At 47.2% G+C, this 19,359-nt stretch overlaps 2 protein-coding genes across 2 annotated transcripts in view; both read right to left on the minus strand.

The window, feature by feature from the left end:
• Positions 1 to 15,415, minus strand: part of LOC134009693 (brain-specific angiogenesis inhibitor 1-associated protein 2-like) — a 38,570-nt gene extending 23,155 nt beyond the window's left edge. The window contains 3 exon segments of the mRNA XM_062449292.1: positions 760 to 846; positions 3,123 to 3,198; positions 14,899 to 15,415. Coding sequence (XP_062305276.1) covers positions 760 to 846; positions 3,123 to 3,198; positions 14,899 to 14,949 — 214 coding nt within the window. The 5' untranslated portion in view covers positions 14,950 to 15,415.
• Positions 15,416 to 16,311: 896 nt separating this feature from the next.
• Positions 16,312 to 19,284, minus strand: LOC134009681 (charged multivesicular body protein 6-like). Its single transcript, XM_062449266.1, has 8 exons — positions 19,068 to 19,284; positions 18,370 to 18,479; positions 18,095 to 18,182; positions 17,878 to 17,964; positions 17,342 to 17,407; positions 17,166 to 17,246; positions 16,970 to 17,039; positions 16,312 to 16,758 (listed from the first exon to the last, which is right to left on the minus strand). The coding sequence occupies exons 1-8, from the start codon at positions 19,131 to 19,133 to the stop codon at positions 16,709 to 16,711; spliced, it is 618 nt and encodes a 205-aa protein (XP_062305250.1). The 5' UTR covers positions 19,134 to 19,284; the 3' UTR covers positions 16,312 to 16,708.
• Between the last annotated feature and the right edge of the window lie 75 nt (positions 19,285 to 19,359).

The raw sequence follows: 19,359 nt of genomic DNA on the forward strand, positions 1-19,359 counted from the left end.
AAACACGGCAAACAGTGATCTGTGACAGCGGTTGCTACGGCAACAGCCCCAGGCTGGGCGTTTTGGTGGGCCTGCGTGGCCTATACCCGGCTTATGAATTTCTCCCCTGTACCATACTTAAAACCTTTCCTGTGTACACACACACACAAAATCACATCAATGCAGTTACATACTCCTACCCACACTAATGTATGCAGGTGTACGCACTCTCTTTCTCTCTCTCCCATCGAAATATAGCCATAAATCCTGCGTAAATGATCCAATCCATTTGTCAGTGGAAACGAACCAAAACAGCAAACTTGCAGGGATGTCACAGAACGAAATGGCTGGGAATGAAATGTGCCGGTCTGCAGAAAGCATCAGTTCTGTAGAGCGCTAATAAATGATGCAACGCTGCCTTGCACAAAGAGAGAAGTGTCGCCGTCTCCATTGTAACCTGCCTATGGCTCTGCTCTCGCTATAGGAGGGAGAGCCGCTTACGAATAAGAACGGCAAGATATTTTCTGAGCTCGGTGCCACGATGAAAGAGAAAGCACACACACACACACAGAGAGAAAAAAACATCGCAGCCTATCGAATCCCCGCAGATTCCCACTGCCGTGGTATTTGGGACGACATTATAGCGTCGACCGAGCTGAACAGCCTTTGTGTGTTTGTGGGTGTTCAGTAGGATGTACACATGCAATATATAGAAACCAGTTCAGCCCTGGCTATAGGTTAGGGGGGGGGCTACAGGTCTCCACCAGCTCCGACACTCACCCAGATCCTTTGAACCCTGGCTCTCGCTGGCCAGCTCTCCCATCCGCACCAGAGCATCAAAGTAGCCCTTGGCTGCAAACGTTACATCTGCAGAAACACAGCGGGAAGAACAGGATGTCAAGGAGTGAGGAACACACACACACACACATAAGACACACACTATAGCAACACACTATGCATATCAGTCAGAGATTAGTACATTATCTGTACAGTAGCTGCGGCAGGCTCTTTCTTATCGCAGTACATGGAACCCACAGTATAGTCTGGCTGTTAATAAAGATGAGCCTGACTTTAGCCTGCTGCAATCCCTTTCATCCTCGAAGTTAACGCCTTGTGTCCTGTGGTCTGTACGGTCTGGACCATTGGACCATACGGTCTGGTCATTTCCACAGCGGGCCAGTCGCAACACTATCCCCTCCCTTCGACATGATCCACACACACCTCATCAACATTCCACTCTTAAATCAACAGAGCCATCGAAGACGCTGACCCTGTTTGCACATTTAAGGAGAGCAGGGACAGATCCAGATCCATGCCACCCAGAGTCCTGTCCTCCTATCTGCAACTCGGCTTGCTGGGTCAGGGAGGACAAGCCTGGCCACAGTTAGCAGAACCTCACTGTTCCCCCTCTCCCCCTCCCTCCCTCCCTCCCTCCCTCCCTGCCTCCCTGCCTCCCAGTCTGCCAGTCATCTATGAGTGATGACCATGGGCAGGGATGGAGGAGAATTATGCACCAATCTGTGTGACAGATGGGGCCTGTGCCTGCAGACAGCCGCAAGGTGAGACACCATTACTAGAGAGCCGCAGCAGCTGTAGAAACTCCTCTCGTCGGGGTCTGAACAGAGCACAGGGACAATAACGGAGCAGAGCTGAACAGAGCAAAGCCGAACAGAGTAGGACAGAGCAGAGCGGAGTTAAAGATGAACCCGACTGAGCAGAAGAGACGTACAGAGCAGAACCAAAAGCCTGTGAGTGAACGCATATGCTAATGCTAATGCTAATCCCAATTAAATCTGTCAACAGCAGCAGCCACCAGGTTTCTCTCTGCACTCGGGGAACACCTGAAAGCATCAGAGACCTGGCAGGAGCGCAGTTCCCTCCTTTGCCTCGTCCCCCTCCTCTCTTCTCTTCCTTCCCTTTCCTCCCCTCATCGCTCACATCCTGCGTTATGCTAAACGTGTCTCAAGTCAGCTCCTTTGTGACTGTGCTGGACTGCCTGAAGAAACTAGGGATTTTCAAGAATTTAATACCACACACATACCACGTGTGTGGGTGTGCGTGTCTGTGTGTGTGTGTGTGTGTGTACAGTCTCTGGACGCATATTTGTGAGCGTGTTTGTGTGGAGGTGGGGAAAGAGATTAGCTGGATCTATAAGGGTACTTTACTTCCCTCTAATGAATACCATGGTAAGGGGAAGACAGGGCCAGGCTGAGAGGATTAGACCTCTACCAGACAGACTTGCAGTGTGTGCATGTGTGTGTGTGCGCGTGTGTGTGTGTGTGGAGATGCGGAGGGCTTCATCCGTATGACTCCTACCTCGACTTGGCCTCGTCTCTCTCAAACTCTCGTCCTCCCAGCCTGGTACCTAACCCTTCCTACCCCCATCACCCCACCCCTGCTCTGGCCCACAGCAGAGCCTCTTACTGGCCTCAGACAATCTTTCCACTCCCTTTAATGCCTTTTTGAGAGGTGGGGGCAGACAGTCCCCTGGTCAACTCATGATCAGCCCATCCAGATTAGCTCACATGGGGTGAGAGGATCAGAGACCAGGCTGTCCCCCTACCCCGGCCGGATTAAGAGGGCCGCGGTTGCAGCCCAGTTGTACAGGTGCCCATGATGACTCTCAAATGCCCGAAGGTCCCAAGGACACAGACACAATCGTTTTGGACTGTGTCTGTGTGGTATCAGATCAGAGGACCTCTACTGTCGTGAGACTGAACACACCTCTCTCTCAGAACCTGAGCCACGGGCTGGGGACCAGATGATAACACTGGCAACCTGCATGGCAGGATGATAAATATCGTATTTTTCTTTAAAAGAGGCTGTATATAGAGAGAGAGAGAGAGAGAGAGAGAGAGAGAGAGAGAGAGAGAGAGAGAGAGAGAGAGAGAGAGAGAGAGAGAGAGAGAGAGAGAGAGAGAGAGAGAGGCATAGGAGATAGATCAAGTGAGAGAAACGGAGATAGTTATAAAGAGAGAGAGGGGGGGGGGGGAAGAGGCATAGGAGATAGATCAAGTGAGAGAAACGGAGATAGTTATAAAGAGAGAGAGAGATAGAGAGAGGCAGGCGAACGCCTTGGCTGGTTGCCTGGACCTGCAGAAGAGGAAGGAGGACGGAGGACAGTAAGAGACAAGAGCACTCACTGGCCAGGGCCTTCTCGTAGCTCTTCCCCATGGCAACAAAGTTCCGCAAGCAGGGGTTGAACTGCTCCATGATGGACTGAAACAGACAGGAGAGTGGCTTCATTAGCACAGGATTTAACACATATTGAGGAGTACATTTGTGACAGTACTAGAATGCACTTAAACGGACTGGCAGGCACACATTCTCTCTATCTTATACACACAGTCTCTCTCAGTCTCCCTTGCCTGCTCACATGCAAACATACACACACACACACACACACACACACACCACGCAAGCACACTCAATTATAAACCCAATCACAGGGACTTGACAGCCCTGCATTTCTTGAATTTGTATGTAGATAAATAATGACATCAGTCCTCCTCCACCCACAATGCATTTGAACACATCCTATTATCCTGGGAGGGTGCTGTGGTGGGTGGGGTGGAGGTGGAGAGTGAGCCAGGCAGCTGTTGATTCTGGGGGTGGAGTGGGAGAGACACTCACAGCTGACTGTGAAATACTGCTGTGGGCTCTCTGCATGGCATTACTGGGGTTGAGGGAGATGGGGAGCGAAAGAGAATCAACTCTGTGTAATGATGCGCCGCTTACAATATCTTGTTATGCACTCCCTCTCTCTCCACCCTCCCTCTCCCTCTCCCTCTCCCCCTCCCTCTCCCTCCCCCTCTCTCCCTTCTCCCTCTCTCTCCCTCTCCCCCTCTCTCCCTTCTCTTTCCCCCTCTCTCCCTTCTCCCTCTCCCTCTCCCCCCTCTCTCCCTTCTCCCTCTCCCCTTCTCCCTCTCTCTCCCTTCTCCCTCTCCCCCTTCTCCCTCTCCCCCCTCTCTCTCCCCTCCCCCTCTCTCCGTTCTCCACCTCCCCCTCTCCCTCCCCCCTCTCTCCCCTCTCTCCCCTCTCTCCCCTCTCTCCCCTCTCTCCCCTCTCTCCCCTCTCTCCCCTCTCTCCCCTCTCTCCCCTCTCCCTCTCCAGGGCTTGTCTAATTAGTCAGTCTCCAGTGTGCCAGCGCCCTAGGGTCCCAGATGAGCCAGGGAAGACAGTCAGAGTCACAGCAGCTCCCAAACCCCACTGCGGCCCATCAACACTGCTGGAAGACACTGCCTAGAATCCCCATTGATCCAACTGCACAACTTCTGTCCCCAAATTCTCCATGGCACAGCACTAAATGAGACTGGCTTGGCAACCGTGAGTATAGTGTGTGTGTGTGAGTGTGAGTGTGTGTTGGAGAAAGAGTGAAAGAAAGAGATTGATGAGGGTCAGAGAGCGGGATTTAATATACGGTGGAGTGTACCCTTTTAAAGGAACCAATGGTTTGAACACGACACTATGGATCCTTGTTACTGGCCTATATCCTTTCTATATGAGGAACAATGCAAGTGTAGGATCTGCAGTTTTACTTCAAAAGCTATTTGTGTTCTGGGTCTTAAACCTGGGGGCGAACAGAAAACCATTTCTATTCATTAATCTGAAGATCGGTGAGACTCATAGGTCAGGTATAGCAAGGTCGGTTATGATTGGTTCAATATTCAGAGACCAGTAGGTCCCTGGACACTGATTGGCTGACACCAGAGGTCACCTTCCTGAGTGTGGATAACTTTCCTCCAGTCCAGTTAACGGGGTCTGGGCCCTGAGGGGGCCCAGATGAAGAGCCGGCCCTCGCAGGAACACAACACACTCACACAGCAGGAAGAGATGAGAGAAGTGCAGCTTCACACATCACTAGAGATAAAGCACCTGCCTGCAAAAGTACCTCCCTGTAAACAGTGGAACTAACTGATCTCAGAGAGAACAGAGATATCCCTTGTCTGACTCGCAGCCCCTCTAAAAGCAAACCACTTTAACTTATTCGTTTCGAGGATTAATCAAAGCACCAAAGAGTTCCACGGCACTAAAAGGAGTCTGTGATGGGCTTGTTGCATCTCCAAACACCGAAAGTGTTTACATGAGCTATCTTTTAATGCCATATGTTCATTATGTTGATTCATTGAAGGAAACATGAAAAATGCAATCCAAAGCACACCCATCTAAAAACAGCCAAGCCCACGCATACAGACACTTCTCTCTGGGGACGAAAAAAGTCGAATACAAGCCCAGGGGACTTGCTAAGGAACTGTTTATCCTACATATCAGTCTCTGTCTTATGTAAGACAAATCTCATTGAGGGAGAGTACACACACACACACACACACACGCTTGATTATAAACAGTAGGAGAGCGTGTTGCTTGCTGGTGGGAGGATTGCATAACAAGACAAAGCCCAGTTCAGCCCCACTGTGGCTGGCTCCCACAGAGAGGGCAAGGCTGAGCAACATACAGGGGAGGAGGTGAACGGCTACTTAGTTAGTTACATTTACATTTAGCAGACGCTCTTATCCAGAGCGACTTACAGTAAGTACAGGGACATTCCCCCGAGGCAAGTAGGGTGAAGTGCCTTGCCCAAGGACACAACTTCATTTGGCATGACCGGGAATCGAACTGGCAACCTTCAGATTACTAGCCCGACTCCCTAACCACTCAGCCACCTGACTCCCTAGTTAGGGATACAAACGACCAAACACTCCCGGGTCTCTCGCGAGAGGACCACATGGAGCTGAATGGCGACGCCAACTGCGGTGCACCGCCCGCCCACAGGAAGTCTCGAAGGAAAGTCGACGGGACAGAAGTTGTCTGTTTAGCAACGTTTACATATCCACATCCCATGATGTAAGGGCCTCACAGGTAGGAAGAAAAAAAGAAGTAACTTAGAGCTGCTTTCTGAGCCACGTTACTCTCATTGTAGCTATATTTGCCATCCCAGTCCTCTTGTACCACATATATAGCCTAATTGTGTCAGCTAATTGGAAAATGGGTCCAGGGGCACTCGAAGATGTGTGACAGCGAGAGAGAGAGAGAGAGAGAGAGAGAGAGAGAGAGAGAGAGAGAGAGAGAGAGAGAGAGAGAGAGAGAGAGAGACAGAGACAGAGACAGAGACAGAGACAGAGACAGAGACAGAGACAGAGACAGAGACAGAGAGAGAGAGAGAGAGAGAGAGAGAGAGAGAGGAGGACGGACGAGAGGTTATTCCTGACTCTGGAAGGAGGACAGGCTTACCAGCTTTACTTAAGTGACACGGCAGGAAAAACACAAAAGCTGAACCGACCAGGCAGGAAGAAGGGGAGGAGGAAAGGAAGCAATAGAGAAAGATGTCCCGTCCCCAATTATAGAGTTTGGCCACGTCGCCATGCTCAGGTATGTTCCTGCATCACTGACGTTGGAAAAGAAAATAACAAAGACTCCTCTGCAAAAGTACCCACTCATTATCACTGCCTGAAAGGTTAGCCATGGAGACGAATGATGAGAGTCGATAGGTACGAGAGGAAAATTCATTTAATCGGCACTCTGGGACTACATAAGAGGAGCCTATCAAAGAGAGGGAAATGGATTAACGACAGCGATAATACTGTCTGAATGAGAATGGGGAAGGGCACAAAGGAACCTCAGAAGCTTCTCCATGCAGGATACAGACAGAATAAGATAGAGCAGCATTATCAAAGACATAAATGATGTCCCTGCAAGTTAGGAGCCTTGTGAATATCTCCTTAATGTAAACCCGGCAGGGGCGGGGAGGGGAACGGGTTAGCATATTAGAGATAAAGCTGATTAGAACGCAGAGTGCCCGCCGTCACACACCCCAGCACTCTATAGATCCACTTCACCATCTTCAGGGTCGTGTTGACATGGAAGGGGAGAAGCCGATGAGGAACGAGGGGAATCGCCTTCTCCGCTCCTCCGAGAACGGAAACCACGCACCGACCCCTCTCACGGGAAGTCTTCGGCCACGAAAAGGGAAGCTTGATGCTACTAGGTTTGCCCGATAAGTGTCGGAGCGAAAAACCTACAGGCAAGGTAGCTCTCCAGGGTTAGGGTTGGAGAGCCCTGCTGCACATGGCGTCTGGGGAAGCCTGTGGGGGAGCCCGCGCAGCGCCTTTTACCGCACAGGCCTAATGATGTAATCAGGGAGGAATGTTTGGGGACAGTGGAGTGGAAGGGCCTAATGACAACCGTACGCTAGCTCCCCTCTGGACTAATCGTATCAGGCAACAGCAGTGAGGTTTAGACCGGGGTTATATGTCTGCTCCCTCTCCCTCTCCCTCTCCCTCTCCTCTCCTCTCCCTCTCCCTCTCCCTCTCCCTCTCCCTCTCCCTCTCCCTCTCCCTCTCCCTCTCCCCTCTCCCTCTCCCCCCTCTCCCTCTCCCTCTCCCTCTCCCTCTCCCTCTCCCTCTCCCTCTCCCTCTCCCTCTCCCTCTCCCTCTCCCTCCCCCTCCCCCTCTCTCCCTCCCTCCCTCCCTCCCGCTCTTTCTCACTCAACTGACTAGGCAGCTCGAAATCACACAGGCAGGGTCAGGACATTGAGGGCATCAGTCAAGCACTCATGTTTTGAGTGAATGGAATGATTAGATCACGGCTGTGCATTTGCCATGGAATCCTTCAGCCTCAATGTGCAGTAGTGACGCTGAGATTCGCGTGCGCGTTACTGTGCTTCTACTTGTTCTCGTGTTCTGCGTTTCTTTCTTCGTTTTTTTTGTCTCAAAATTACCGTCTGTCTGACCTTCCTGAGAGAGGAGGAGAGAGAGCAGAAGAGAGAGGGAGCAACTAGAGTAGTCTGCAGAGGTTCAAGGGAGCAGTGCCAACTTTTTATTGAAACAAAGTTGAGAGAGAAGTCTGTGGCCGACAGAACAGAACATCTTCAAAAGGAGGGGAAACTCACACCCACCGACACCTACAGCACACACCCACAGGCACCTGCACACACCACGCACGCACGTGGTCAAAGACACCGATTTTTCCGTTGAAGGACGTCGATGAAGACATCATCACTGTGCATCAAGTATGCCCAGAATGTACATCGTGAGAGACCAGGCTCTCCTCTCACAATGTCACAGGGTGCCCATCAGATCATGTTCGCTAACGCAATCACCAGGCCAACCGAGCTCCCGTAGTCCGCCCTTCTCTGAAGACAACATACTAGTGCATTGTGGGATATGAAAGACATTCATGTGTATTCCATGGTCATGCCACCCACGGCAGGTTGACAAGGTTAAAACCTCTAAAATGGTGTGACCTGGATAGGAAACCCTACAGAAGCTTGTGTGTCGTGTCTGTGCTGTTTTGGAAGGACAGCCAAGCAGTGAGACACAGAAGCGTAAACTTACTGGTGGCAGGGGGGCAATTATGAGCCTGTGGGCTAGAAGATTCCTCAGGATAACACTGCCAACAACACATTAGTGAAGAGTTGAGGAAGAGAGCGAGAGAGTGGGGGCAAATAAGAGCGTGTGTGTGTGGGGGGGGGGGGGGACTTGAGCATGAGAGAAAGTGATGGAGTGAAAGAGGGAGAGATTGATTATATTTAATCATTGGAGTTTTATTTGTATGCATCCAGGCCGTTAGTGAGAGGTGTCTTGTGGCAGGGCTACAATCATATGCTCCACAGATTCAATCACAGCACCAACCTGACGAGACAGACAGCAGTCTGATAACTCTGTTTGTCGCTTAATCATCTATTACTGGCTCAGGTGCACGCGGAAACCAGGTCACCCTCCTCTGTTGTGTAACGGTCTCCTCCCCTCTCCCCCCCCACCCCTTCAGTCTCTGACATTTACATTTAGTCATTTAGCAGACGCTCTTATCCAGAGCGACTTACAGTAAGTACAGGGACATTGACACAACGTCAGTTGGCATGACCGGGAATCGAACTGGCAACCTTCGGATTACTAGCCCGATTCCCTCACCGCTCAGCCACCTGACTCACTGCCAACCCTCACCAACACATGACCTGCGGCCAGGGCTACCGTGCTCGCTGACGTCTGTTTGTTTACCTCGCCCTTCTTGACCCATCACGACCCCCTTGTACGCCGCTCGACAACAAAGAAGTCTGGTTTCCATGGCAACCAAGGTCGCTGCTGGTTTGAAGCTCCAGTTAGTCATTAGTTTGGCCTCCCTCAGCTGCTAATTGAGCTCCAAAGTTGGCAGTTAGCATCCTCTGAACCGATGAAAAGATCCATTATTTGTCCTCCTGCGAAAACAGTCCTCTGATAAGGCTCAGACTTTCAGTTCGCTTTTTCGGTAGCTTTCTTTCAGAGCCTTTACGGATCTCAAAAGGAACTCTGAACAGCTGTGAAACGCCAGCGTTGTTTTGTTTCCTCAATCTCCGACTTGGTAGCTCGGCTCGAAATCAACACACAAATTATGCAATTAACAGTTCCCCCATCTACCTCAATTAGTCCATTCAATTAAGCCTTCAGTGAGCTGTGCACAGAGCCCAGTGCTTCAGCCGCTTGTGGAAGGCTCGTCCTTAACCTCACTGGCAGATCTCAGTGAGTCACAGAGTGACTCAGCAATCAGAAATGCCCAGGGTGCAGCAGCACTGATTGAGCCGGCTGTGGGAATGTGCGTTTGTGTGCGTGCCCGCAAATGTGTGTGTGTGTGGACACAAACACAGTCAACAGTATCCCATGCCACCTCAGTGTTTGCCACCGAACATTCTGGCTACAGGGGTGTCCATTATCAGGGGATAATGTACACCTACCTAGTCATTCTTAGAATTGTTTAGTTCCTAGAAATAGTTAAACTTTTGTACTTTTACTTAATTTAAGATTTGTATATGTTAAGTGTTTTGCACCTCCCTGCCACAGTAAATTCCGTGTTTGTATAACATACATGGCGAATAAACCGAATTCTGATTTTGATTCTACTAAGTAATTCCAGCAAAACTGTCTGTTCACCGTTCTAAATTATTGCGCTGGTTACATAGTAGTACTAGTCTATGGCCGATGATTTGTTCGTAAAAATCTTGACATTGATTTGGGGACAATGACATAGCTGGCCAGCTAGATGTCAAACATACTGTAAAATTATATTTACTGTTTGTCAACAATGTTATTGCCTTTGAATCTTGCTAGCATAATGTTAGCTTTCAGGCTAATAGCTCAGCCAAAGGAAAGCCGGTGTTGGTTCTATGAGCTTAGCGGACTAGATATCAGAGTTTGCTAACATTGAAAAACGTTAGATTTCTATTGCAAAACGCATGAAAACATCAATTAATGTTTGTAAAAAAAGATTGTTGGCGAGTGACCTTGGTATAAGCGGGATAATGCCTTTCGAGGTGAATATTATCACCTGATAATGGACTTCGCTGCGCATCGGACGGTTCACACCTCCGCATTGTCCATTAACAGGTGATAATGTACACCTTGTCGGGCATTATACCTTACGTAACAGTCGAGGACACGTATTCTGCCACTCTAGATGGTTATAGAATTGGGATGTTTAACTATCTGGGCATTTAGGCTGTGCAGATATGCATGGCTAACATTCCCCTGCGGGGTCACCAGTCTATGAAGATATGCAATGAACTGTGTGACTGGCTTGGTGGCCATAACCTCTTCACCACTGGTGTAACAGATGGCCATGGTAATGTAGTGCTCCTCCACAGATACATTAACCTTAGCCAATGAGCCATGAGTACGAGGTCTATGTTCAATGGCACATAGCTTTCTGATCTCTTCCCTCTTACTCCCCCCCCCACCTCCCAATCTCTCCCCCTCTGTAATTACAGCCCAGATCTCTCCACAGTAATTAGGGACCATTTCAACAAAGCAGTGGAACATCTCTCTCTCTCTTCATTTCTTGTTCCCTCTCTTTCTTCTCCACCCACGCAAAAAATAAAATTGAGCCCTCCCTCCTACCCTTCTCTTTCACACGTTGGTTGGTTGGTTGAAGTGCACACACACACACACACACACACACACGCACACACACACACGCACACACACACACACACACACACACACACACACACACACAGATAGAATGTCAGAGCTGGTGTACCGGGTTGCATTGAGTTCTACCTAACCATGTTGGTAGTGTTATCCCAGTGCGCTATGGTACATTCAGAAACAGGGGTTGGGATGAATATTCGTTCAATAATAAGGGCCCGGCGACCTGTTAAGGCTCTTTGATAGGACGTTGCGGCAACCTTGGGTTCTGCTGCTGCAGTACGTCGTGTTAACAGCGCATTTCAGCTCTGGCTCTGAGAAGGAGCACTGCTGAGTAAAAGAAGAGAGGATGTCTATAAGCCATCCGCCCCCGACGAGGGAGAGGAGGTGGGTGTGAGGAACACAGTCCTTCCCGCATCTCTCATATAAAAACCTTGGCTGAGACACCAGCATAGGGGAATCAGCAGTTCCATAGGCAATGAATGCTACGGTGTCCTCCACAAATGCAATCTTTCGAGGCCCAAGGCACTGTAATATGGTGAAAAATACTTCATTTCAGAAACAAATTCTAGGAGTCATAGTCATTTCCAACTAATGTGCACCATGACACCATGCAATCATGATAAATGGCCATCAAGGCTGACAATTTGTTATCGTATTATATCTTTTTATTCAGTTGCGGGCTTTTGGCTGAATGGTGTATCAACGCTGGTATAACATCAGGGATGAATCAAGGACGGGGGTGGGGGGACTTTAGTGAGAGACTAATCTTTACATGCACAATACCTTTACAAGCTTTTACTCATGAACATTCACCAATAACGTAAAAAGTGTTGCAAGCAAGCGCACAAGCATACACTCTTTACAGTATCTTTCTCTAAATCATCATACCCTGCTTCGAATGATACAGTATGACAGAAACACTTAATGGCGTTGTTGTTGCTAGGAGACCACCTGTTCAAAACTCCCACATTTGGGAAGTGAGTGTCCTCTTCCCCGGCTAAAATGATTCATCTGACTGTTAGGGACCGCCGACAAAACCTTACTGAAATGTTTTGTCTGGGGAGAAGAGGGGTGCAATGCCACATTGAGAAAAATGACAGAATCCCTAAGTATTGCTGATGTAGAATATGCTAAACTGATACGGAGCATTAGAGGGTACTGACAGATGGAGGCCACACAGATCCTGATCCTGTTAATGACTGGAGTAGAAGAAGATAATTCATGACTCCGCCATACCTAGCATTAAAGAATACAATAATAGCTACTGTTCTCTTGGCGGTGTTGAGTTGGGGAGGGAGGCAGTAAGAGGCGGCTTTCTAACCTGGGGGCCGGTAGTTACAGGGCGATCCTTCCTCTCACCTGCATGCCAGGGTGTGTTCAAGCATGCAGCCTCTTAGGAAGGAAACGACTCAACGCTTCTGTTTGTTTCACAATCCATGGAAACGGCTTAGGCTGGCACAAAGTGCTGGTGGAGAAGTCATATCATCAGCCTCACCCCGAACCACTCTCCTGCCTTCTTCTCCAGGTGGGGAGAGGACGACTCTTCCCCACCCCCCCCTCCTCCTCCTCCTCCCCCTCCTCCCCCTCCTCCCCCTCCTCCCCCGCCTCCCCCACCTCCCCCAACCAGAGTTGTGCTGGTTAAAACTTCCACCAGTTAAGAGGCTTGACATGAGGCCACCCCCATCCAAAGAACCATGAGGCAAGGCCACTGATGTCATCCCAGGCTGGTCCTGCGAGACAGCCAGCTGGTGAAGATTGCACCAGCTCCCCCACTGACCTTAACACACACAGGGGTCAGTTTAGAGTTTCCCCATTTGTTTGGCAGGGGAGTCAATGAGCAATGACTGCACCCTTCACTTGATATCCAATCAACTGTTATCTTTCAACATTGATGAGAGGGCAACATGAGTCAATGATGAATGCTAGGCTCACAATGCTCCCTGTGAAAGCACATACTAGACATCCAACACAAGACAAGGTGTGTCCACTACTTAGCCACCGACAGAAACATTCCGAAGCCATATCAAACCCTATGCACACCCTGTGTGTACTAACCCTACCCTACACACACACACACACCCACACGTGAGTCACAACTGTGCGGCTGGCATCCACTCCTCCTCAGCAATCACCCAACATCTGTGAGAACAGCCCACAGTCTCCACAGAGTGTGCAGGGCCCGTCTGTTTCCCCCGTTCTATTCCTCTGGAGCTCACACGCCCACACGCAGCACACACCAACAGACGCTTCTTTTAAAACTGGGGGGATCCAAGACTTGGAATCGACCCGTTGTTCCGCCGAACTGCCTGAACAACTTGGGTTCCGGGGGGGGGGGGGGGGGGGGGGGGGGGGGGGGGGGGGTGCTGCCTGTTGCCTGTCAGTCAGATCGGACTTGAAGGCATGACAGCGGACGTTTCTCTCCACTCTGCCAAACCCTTACCAGGTCTGTCTGTGGTTTGACAAGCTCTGCCGCCCCAGAGACAGGCCTGGGGGTCGGGGGGGTCACAGGCCGCTGATCTCGTTCAGAATGGAACACACCAAAGGGGTGATGAGCAAGCATCCTCTCACACACCTAAATACTATGGCGCCTCATCACTCCTTGGGGTAAGGGATTGTGTGTGGATGCTTTCATAGGTAAACACACGGTTGGAGATCTCTCCCTGCCTGAGTCTCTCCTTATCTGGCCTGGTTTCTGATCACCGACTGGTCCCCAAAGAAAACCAAGACCTCAGCTTCCCAATTTCTATTCCTGGAGTCTGTACTTCCGAGACACTCAAGAGTTCAGTACACACCAATGGGTAACCATGATGATAGAAGGGCTTTCTGAAAAAGTGGAAACTGTGATGTAATAGGAGGTTGGAGTATCTGAGTGTGCAGGTGTTCGGGTGATTGTCTTGGTACCCTCATAACATGAAGGTTTGTTTAACATTCTTTTAACATCCACAGCAGTTCTCCACCTGGTCTCTCTCAAAGCTCCACTCCCATGAACAGTTAAACTTCACAAGTCAGACAGGCAGAGGGTGGTGCCAATGTCTATCAAATGTGAGCAGGTATGGAAAAAAAAACAACAGATTTGCTCAGGCATTCCCACAGTATCCAGGTCTACGGGTTCAGGTCTTTTTGTCACACTGAAACTAGCATGGTACAGAAAGTAAAAGGCTCCCATTGTCCTTTTAAATGAAATGTCAGCCTTCAGATTCCCTACATACTGTAACTAGCTATTAATATAGGACTGCCTCTATTGTTAACAGAATATGAGGGCTTGCAAAATAAGAGACTGGAGTATCAGAACATTAGGGTTCAGGCTCAATTGTTGAACAGGTTTTGATGGTGACATAGCTTAGGGCAAATGTTTGCACTACCTGTTGCGAAACAGCCACAACCCTTCCCACCCTCCTCTAGCCCACAAGTCATTGGCCTGCAGGAATGTATGACTGTTGCAGGTAAAATGGCAAGTTACATTAAAATATCAAATTGTTAACTGTCAACTGGTGGTTGATGGTCGAGAGAGAGAGAGAGAGAGAGAGAGAGAGAGAGAGAGAGAGAGAGAGAGAGAGAGAGAGAGAGAGAGGTAAAGAAGACAAAGGTGGTTTTCATGTCTTTTAGAAATTAGTAGGCTCACCGGAGCAGTTACCGAGTGTTCTTGCGCAAACAACACAGCATTAGATCATGTAAAATAACATAGCCTACATTTGGCTATATTATGTTACAGCCAGTCTGCAACTTGAGAACTCGGTGATAAAAGTAAATACATAAAACCCATAACCACAGTATTTCGAACACAACGGAAAGTCATATACATCCAATAAAGCCATCAATAGGTGCATATTGATCGCAGCAATTCAGGCTAATGAAAACGCCTGCTGCGCCTCCCCAGGGACTCTTGTCAATCCGCTCAAGAGGCGCATCAATCGAGGAAGCAAAATACTTATATATGCCTATTAAGAATGTTAAAATGTAATCGGAACCGTAGGTTGCTGCTCAAAACTTTTAACAATTGTTGAATAACTTTATTGCTTACCTTGTAAACATTCTCCGTTATGCGGTGAACCTCGTCGGTGCGAGACATCATTCAATCTTTGGTCAAGAAGACCATAAACAATATTGTCCTTCAGAAAAAAAATATATCCACGTAAAATAGGCCAAATGTTTTAAGAAAAAACTGAGCGATGTAAAGCGATTGGGTGTTTGTCTATGAAAGAAATTGAATCGACAGCTGTGCTCTTCGTTGCACCCACTCAAACTAAACGCAAGTCGGGTGTTCGCTCGCAGACTCTGCCTTGTCACATCACGCTGTAATAGCCTATATCCGAGCACCGCCTCGATTTCTATAAGACACCGCCTCTCATCCACCTATCTCATCGCTTCATTAACCGAATAATGTGATTGCCTATATAATTGCCTTTGTAAATCATTCAAAAACCTTTTCCATGAACAAAAGGCAATATTCAAATGGGTTTGTTGGAACAAGGTTTGAAAATGCAAAGCTATTGTAATTTAAACAAAACGTAGAATTTCTCTCCTTTTATAGCAGCCAACACGATGTCTTTAGAGTCAAGCTCAAAAGAAAAGTAGACGGTGTTACACTCGTTATGATGTTGACAATGGTTGTTTGTCAACCCTTAAAGGTGCGCCAGATGGGATGAAAAGATGGGATGTGATTGTTTTAATGTTAATGTAGGTTGGTCCAAAAACACCTCCCTAACACACAGTCCTCTGAGAAGGAGTTGGTTTGAGTTGATCTCCACATGTGGTGCAAACTGGAGCCCGGAAGCCCCATGTTTGGTCTGCAGGAGGTGGAACCTAGCCTAGTTTGCACCCAGATGAACCTCTGGGAGATTGGATCTCCAATTCGTAAATTTTCTAGCATTAATAAGGTGCGGAGACCACATCATACACTAATCACATCACTCATTTGACTATAAGTATAGTTCTTTATAAAAATACATGATGTAAGATAATCATATAGAAATGTAGTCCGTAAATCGTTCTGGTTTCCAATGGTACCGTTGCGTTATTTTTGTCAGTTATATTTGGTGTGAGCTCAATACACAGCTAATAGTGTAATTTAGTGTGATTTTAAATCTGGGTAAAATGTCTTCCACATCTGTATAATTAGAGGGACATTAACCCCTCCTGGTCATCTCAGGTGTAAATCAAGACACCTTTATTAATTTTGCAAACAGTTTAAAGAGCACATAGACTGGCGCATGGCGCCACCTTGCGGTCGCTGAGCTTCACACGATAACGTTGTCAAATTCCACCGCTTGAAATAGAATACAGTGTAATGAACAAAGATACAGAAAAATCGAAAGCTCTAAATATACAGGGTCATAATAGTAATACTTAGTAACCCTTAATTAATACTTAATATAAGATACATATGTACTTGGAATGATTCAACTAAATACAATCAACAACCCAAATACAAAACTGTTAGCCACACTTGACTTTAATATGTAAAATTACTTTCTAAAAAGTACACTTCCACCGTTTCGTTTTGTCCTAATGAGCACAGTAACTAGTCACACTTGAATGGCAAATCCAGGTCATGAAAAGAGAAAACTGAATCGTTTTCCCTTGACATTTTTGTTCATTATTGAAAAAAAGTTGACTAGAGAGGGAAGCAGTAGACAAAATGCATCTACAGTATACTCTGTTTCCAATCTACTGAGATGTAGTGAGTGCAGCGATGTTAACTGTCCTCGGCCTCTCTTCTACCCCAGCAGGATGAGCCAAGGTAAGTGAAGCCCAGTAGAGCAGCATATGCCAGCAGTCCTTACTCCATGGAGATTGAGAGCACGATCCGTCTCCCTACAGCTGTGGTGTCTCTAGGCAGCCAACATCTCTCTTCCCTGCTTGCTTTTTGCAGTCTTCCTCTCTGGGGAAACACAAACAACATAGCAAGCCAAGTCAGGTCCATAGTGACCCCTTACATGCGACCAGCAGCTCTACAGCTCGCTCTGTTGGAGGGACGGTCCACAAAAATGGGAATGCCCGCGCATATGTGGTCGAAGCTATTGCGAGATTGAGCTCGTTCTAATACTTTACTGGGGATTTCTAGCAGTGTGTGAGAGGATGTGTGACAGTACCTGGTTCTGCTGTTTCTGTCACCTCTGGTAGTGGCTCAGTGGGGACCTCTGGCAAAGCTACGTCTTCTCCCTGTGTCAGTGGAGGTTCACACAGGTAAACAGACCCGACACCACCACAAATCTCAACTTCCATGTCTCTATGAGCCTTTATATCCAACTAAACTGATATTAATGACAGAAATACTGTGAGACAGACCTGAGTTATAGCCTCTAGCTCAGCTAGTACAGCATCTTCATCCTCTTGTGACAGAGACCCTGCCAGCATCTCATCTATTTGCTGTTGGAAGAACCAGAGGGAGGAGATTGTCACAAAGGGCGAGACTGTAACAGCGACAACAAAAGAGAGAGAGAGAGGCCAATAGAAATGCTCACCTTCTGGTACTCAATCGCTTCCTGGGTCTCATCCATAATCCTCTCCACATCCTCTATAGACATGACCTGAGGGGACGGATAAAAACAAGGGTAAACCGATGTCTAAATAGAGTCAAATGCGATGCAGCAGAGAAAAAAAAGCCAGGGTTTTTCTTTCACTTCTACAAAGTATTTTTGCAATGGGTTTTGAGATGAAAGAAAACTAGAATTTTCTGAGCAGGATGTGAACTTGTATCCAAGGATAGGCTGCAGTGGCACTGCTGTAGTCAAGGATTTGCCTTTTAATCTTTTAATCCCTAAACAATGTGTACAGCTTTGCTAGTATAAAACAAGATTTCTGAGGCACACAACATTTTAATCAGGGAGAATGTGAAATAAATGAGGTAGTTTGACTTTTGCAAGTGTGATGCGTTATGCTAACATGGCCACAGTTAATGGTTTCTCTGTAAATTACTGGTTAATAATGTTGGCTCAGACTATTGAAATGAGTTGGATCAAAACAGCAACTCAAAGACCCAAAGAAAACAATACTGTACCTCATGCATACTCTTCAGACAGTCATTGCCAACCTTGAGGCCCTCGATCACCTTCATTTCAATCTGAATAAACTCAATATCTTGAACCTGTGGAAGTATGTGGGATTAGTATTTAGATTGGTATGGGTTAGGCTCACAGATTTTCACTACTGTGTATTTGCATTTTTTAATCAAATAGCCACATATGCTCGTCAATGTTTGACAGTCAATACATCACCATTCGTTCCAGGTTTGAAATCTGGTTTTCGGTCTTGTCTAGTAACTGATCCTGGTAGCGTTTTTTCTTGAGAAGAAGCAAGGCCTTCCTGCGGAGTGACAACAACGTTCAACACCATTCTGGGATATGACAATTCCACACTTGATGTTGAGTTACAACTAGGACAAGTCTTTACATGTTATGGATTTGACAAACTTGTCACTACAATGCAGGCAACGTTTGTGAAAAAAATGAGGTCAGAAAATTATGGATATGAAAACAATATTCAGCCCTACTCTTTTTTGCCATCTTTCAGCAGCTGCTTGGCCAGAAACCTCTCTTTGTCCAGCTGTAAATTGATTCTCTTCTGGTACTGCTTTAGTTTATCTCTCTGTTGTTTCAGTTGCTGCAGTACATAAACAACGCACAATTGTCAACATTACAGATTAAAGAGAAACAGTTTACTCAACACAAAACCACCAATTCAAAATGTAGCCGGCCTAGTACTGAAACATTTATTGTTCTGACGTAGCTACTGTACTGTTGTGCAAACCAAGCGAAATAAATAGCTACATCAGCTAAACAAGCTAACAACTAGTTCAACTAGCTTGCACAACAGGTTCAAGCAACTAAACTAATGCTTACTTTGCTAGCTTAATGGCTGTCACATTTCAAAACAATTTGTATGCCTCAAAGTCCATAGAGAAATACTGCGCAGCTAATGTGAATTGCCTGAAGACGTTAATCCAGGTCCGAGTTAGTTTGTTAGCTAGCAAGTTGGATACATGCTAGCTTGTTCGCCGGAGCAGTAGCTAGTGGATTTCAGCTAAGCTATTTAAGTTATTTTATGTCCTAATACTATGTTAATAAATAACCAAAACGTCGAAGCAACACTTAGCTAGCCAGTATATACACATATAATATATGTAAATGCTAGCTACTGTACCAACAGTTGGCTATCTAGCTAGCTAACTACTGTATCTTGATAACACACCAGAATAGCTTTGTCTTGATCCGTAACTCGAGAAGGTCGACTCTTTCTCCCGAAAACGTTTCCCATTATTTAGCCACATCCCCGCCACAATCCTATTCTTTAATACACAAGCTACTTTATGAATAACATGTTCATTTCATAATGTTATGCACGTTAAAATGGCTAACTCACAACAGCTAGACAGAAGCTGTACAGTAGACACTCCTTTTCCGTATTTGCTACGGCATTCAGGTCAGGTCAATCTACATTATCATTGCTCGTTTTTTTATTTCAAAAAGTGCAATTGTGGACT

This window comes from Osmerus eperlanus, chromosome 2 (assembly GCF_963692335.1).
Source record: "Osmerus eperlanus chromosome 2, fOsmEpe2.1, whole genome shotgun sequence".
Taxonomy (NCBI): domain Eukaryota; kingdom Metazoa; phylum Chordata; class Actinopteri; order Osmeriformes; family Osmeridae; genus Osmerus; species Osmerus eperlanus.

Excerpts from the sequence above, each read along its gene's own strand:
- LOC134009681 (XM_062449266.1), bottom strand. The coding sequence starts at position 19,133 with ATGGGAAACGTTTTCGGGAGAAAGAGTCGACCTTCTCGAGTTACGGAT. Across the intron at positions 17,408-17,877 it reads GTCTGAAGAGTATGCATGAG|GTCATGTCTATAGAGGATGT; the intron begins GTACAGTATTGT and ends CCGTCCCCTCAG. Across the intron at positions 16,759-16,969 it reads GACAGAAACAGCAGAACCAG|AGAGGAAGACTGCAAAAAGC; the intron begins GTACTGTCACAC and ends GTGTTTCCCCAG.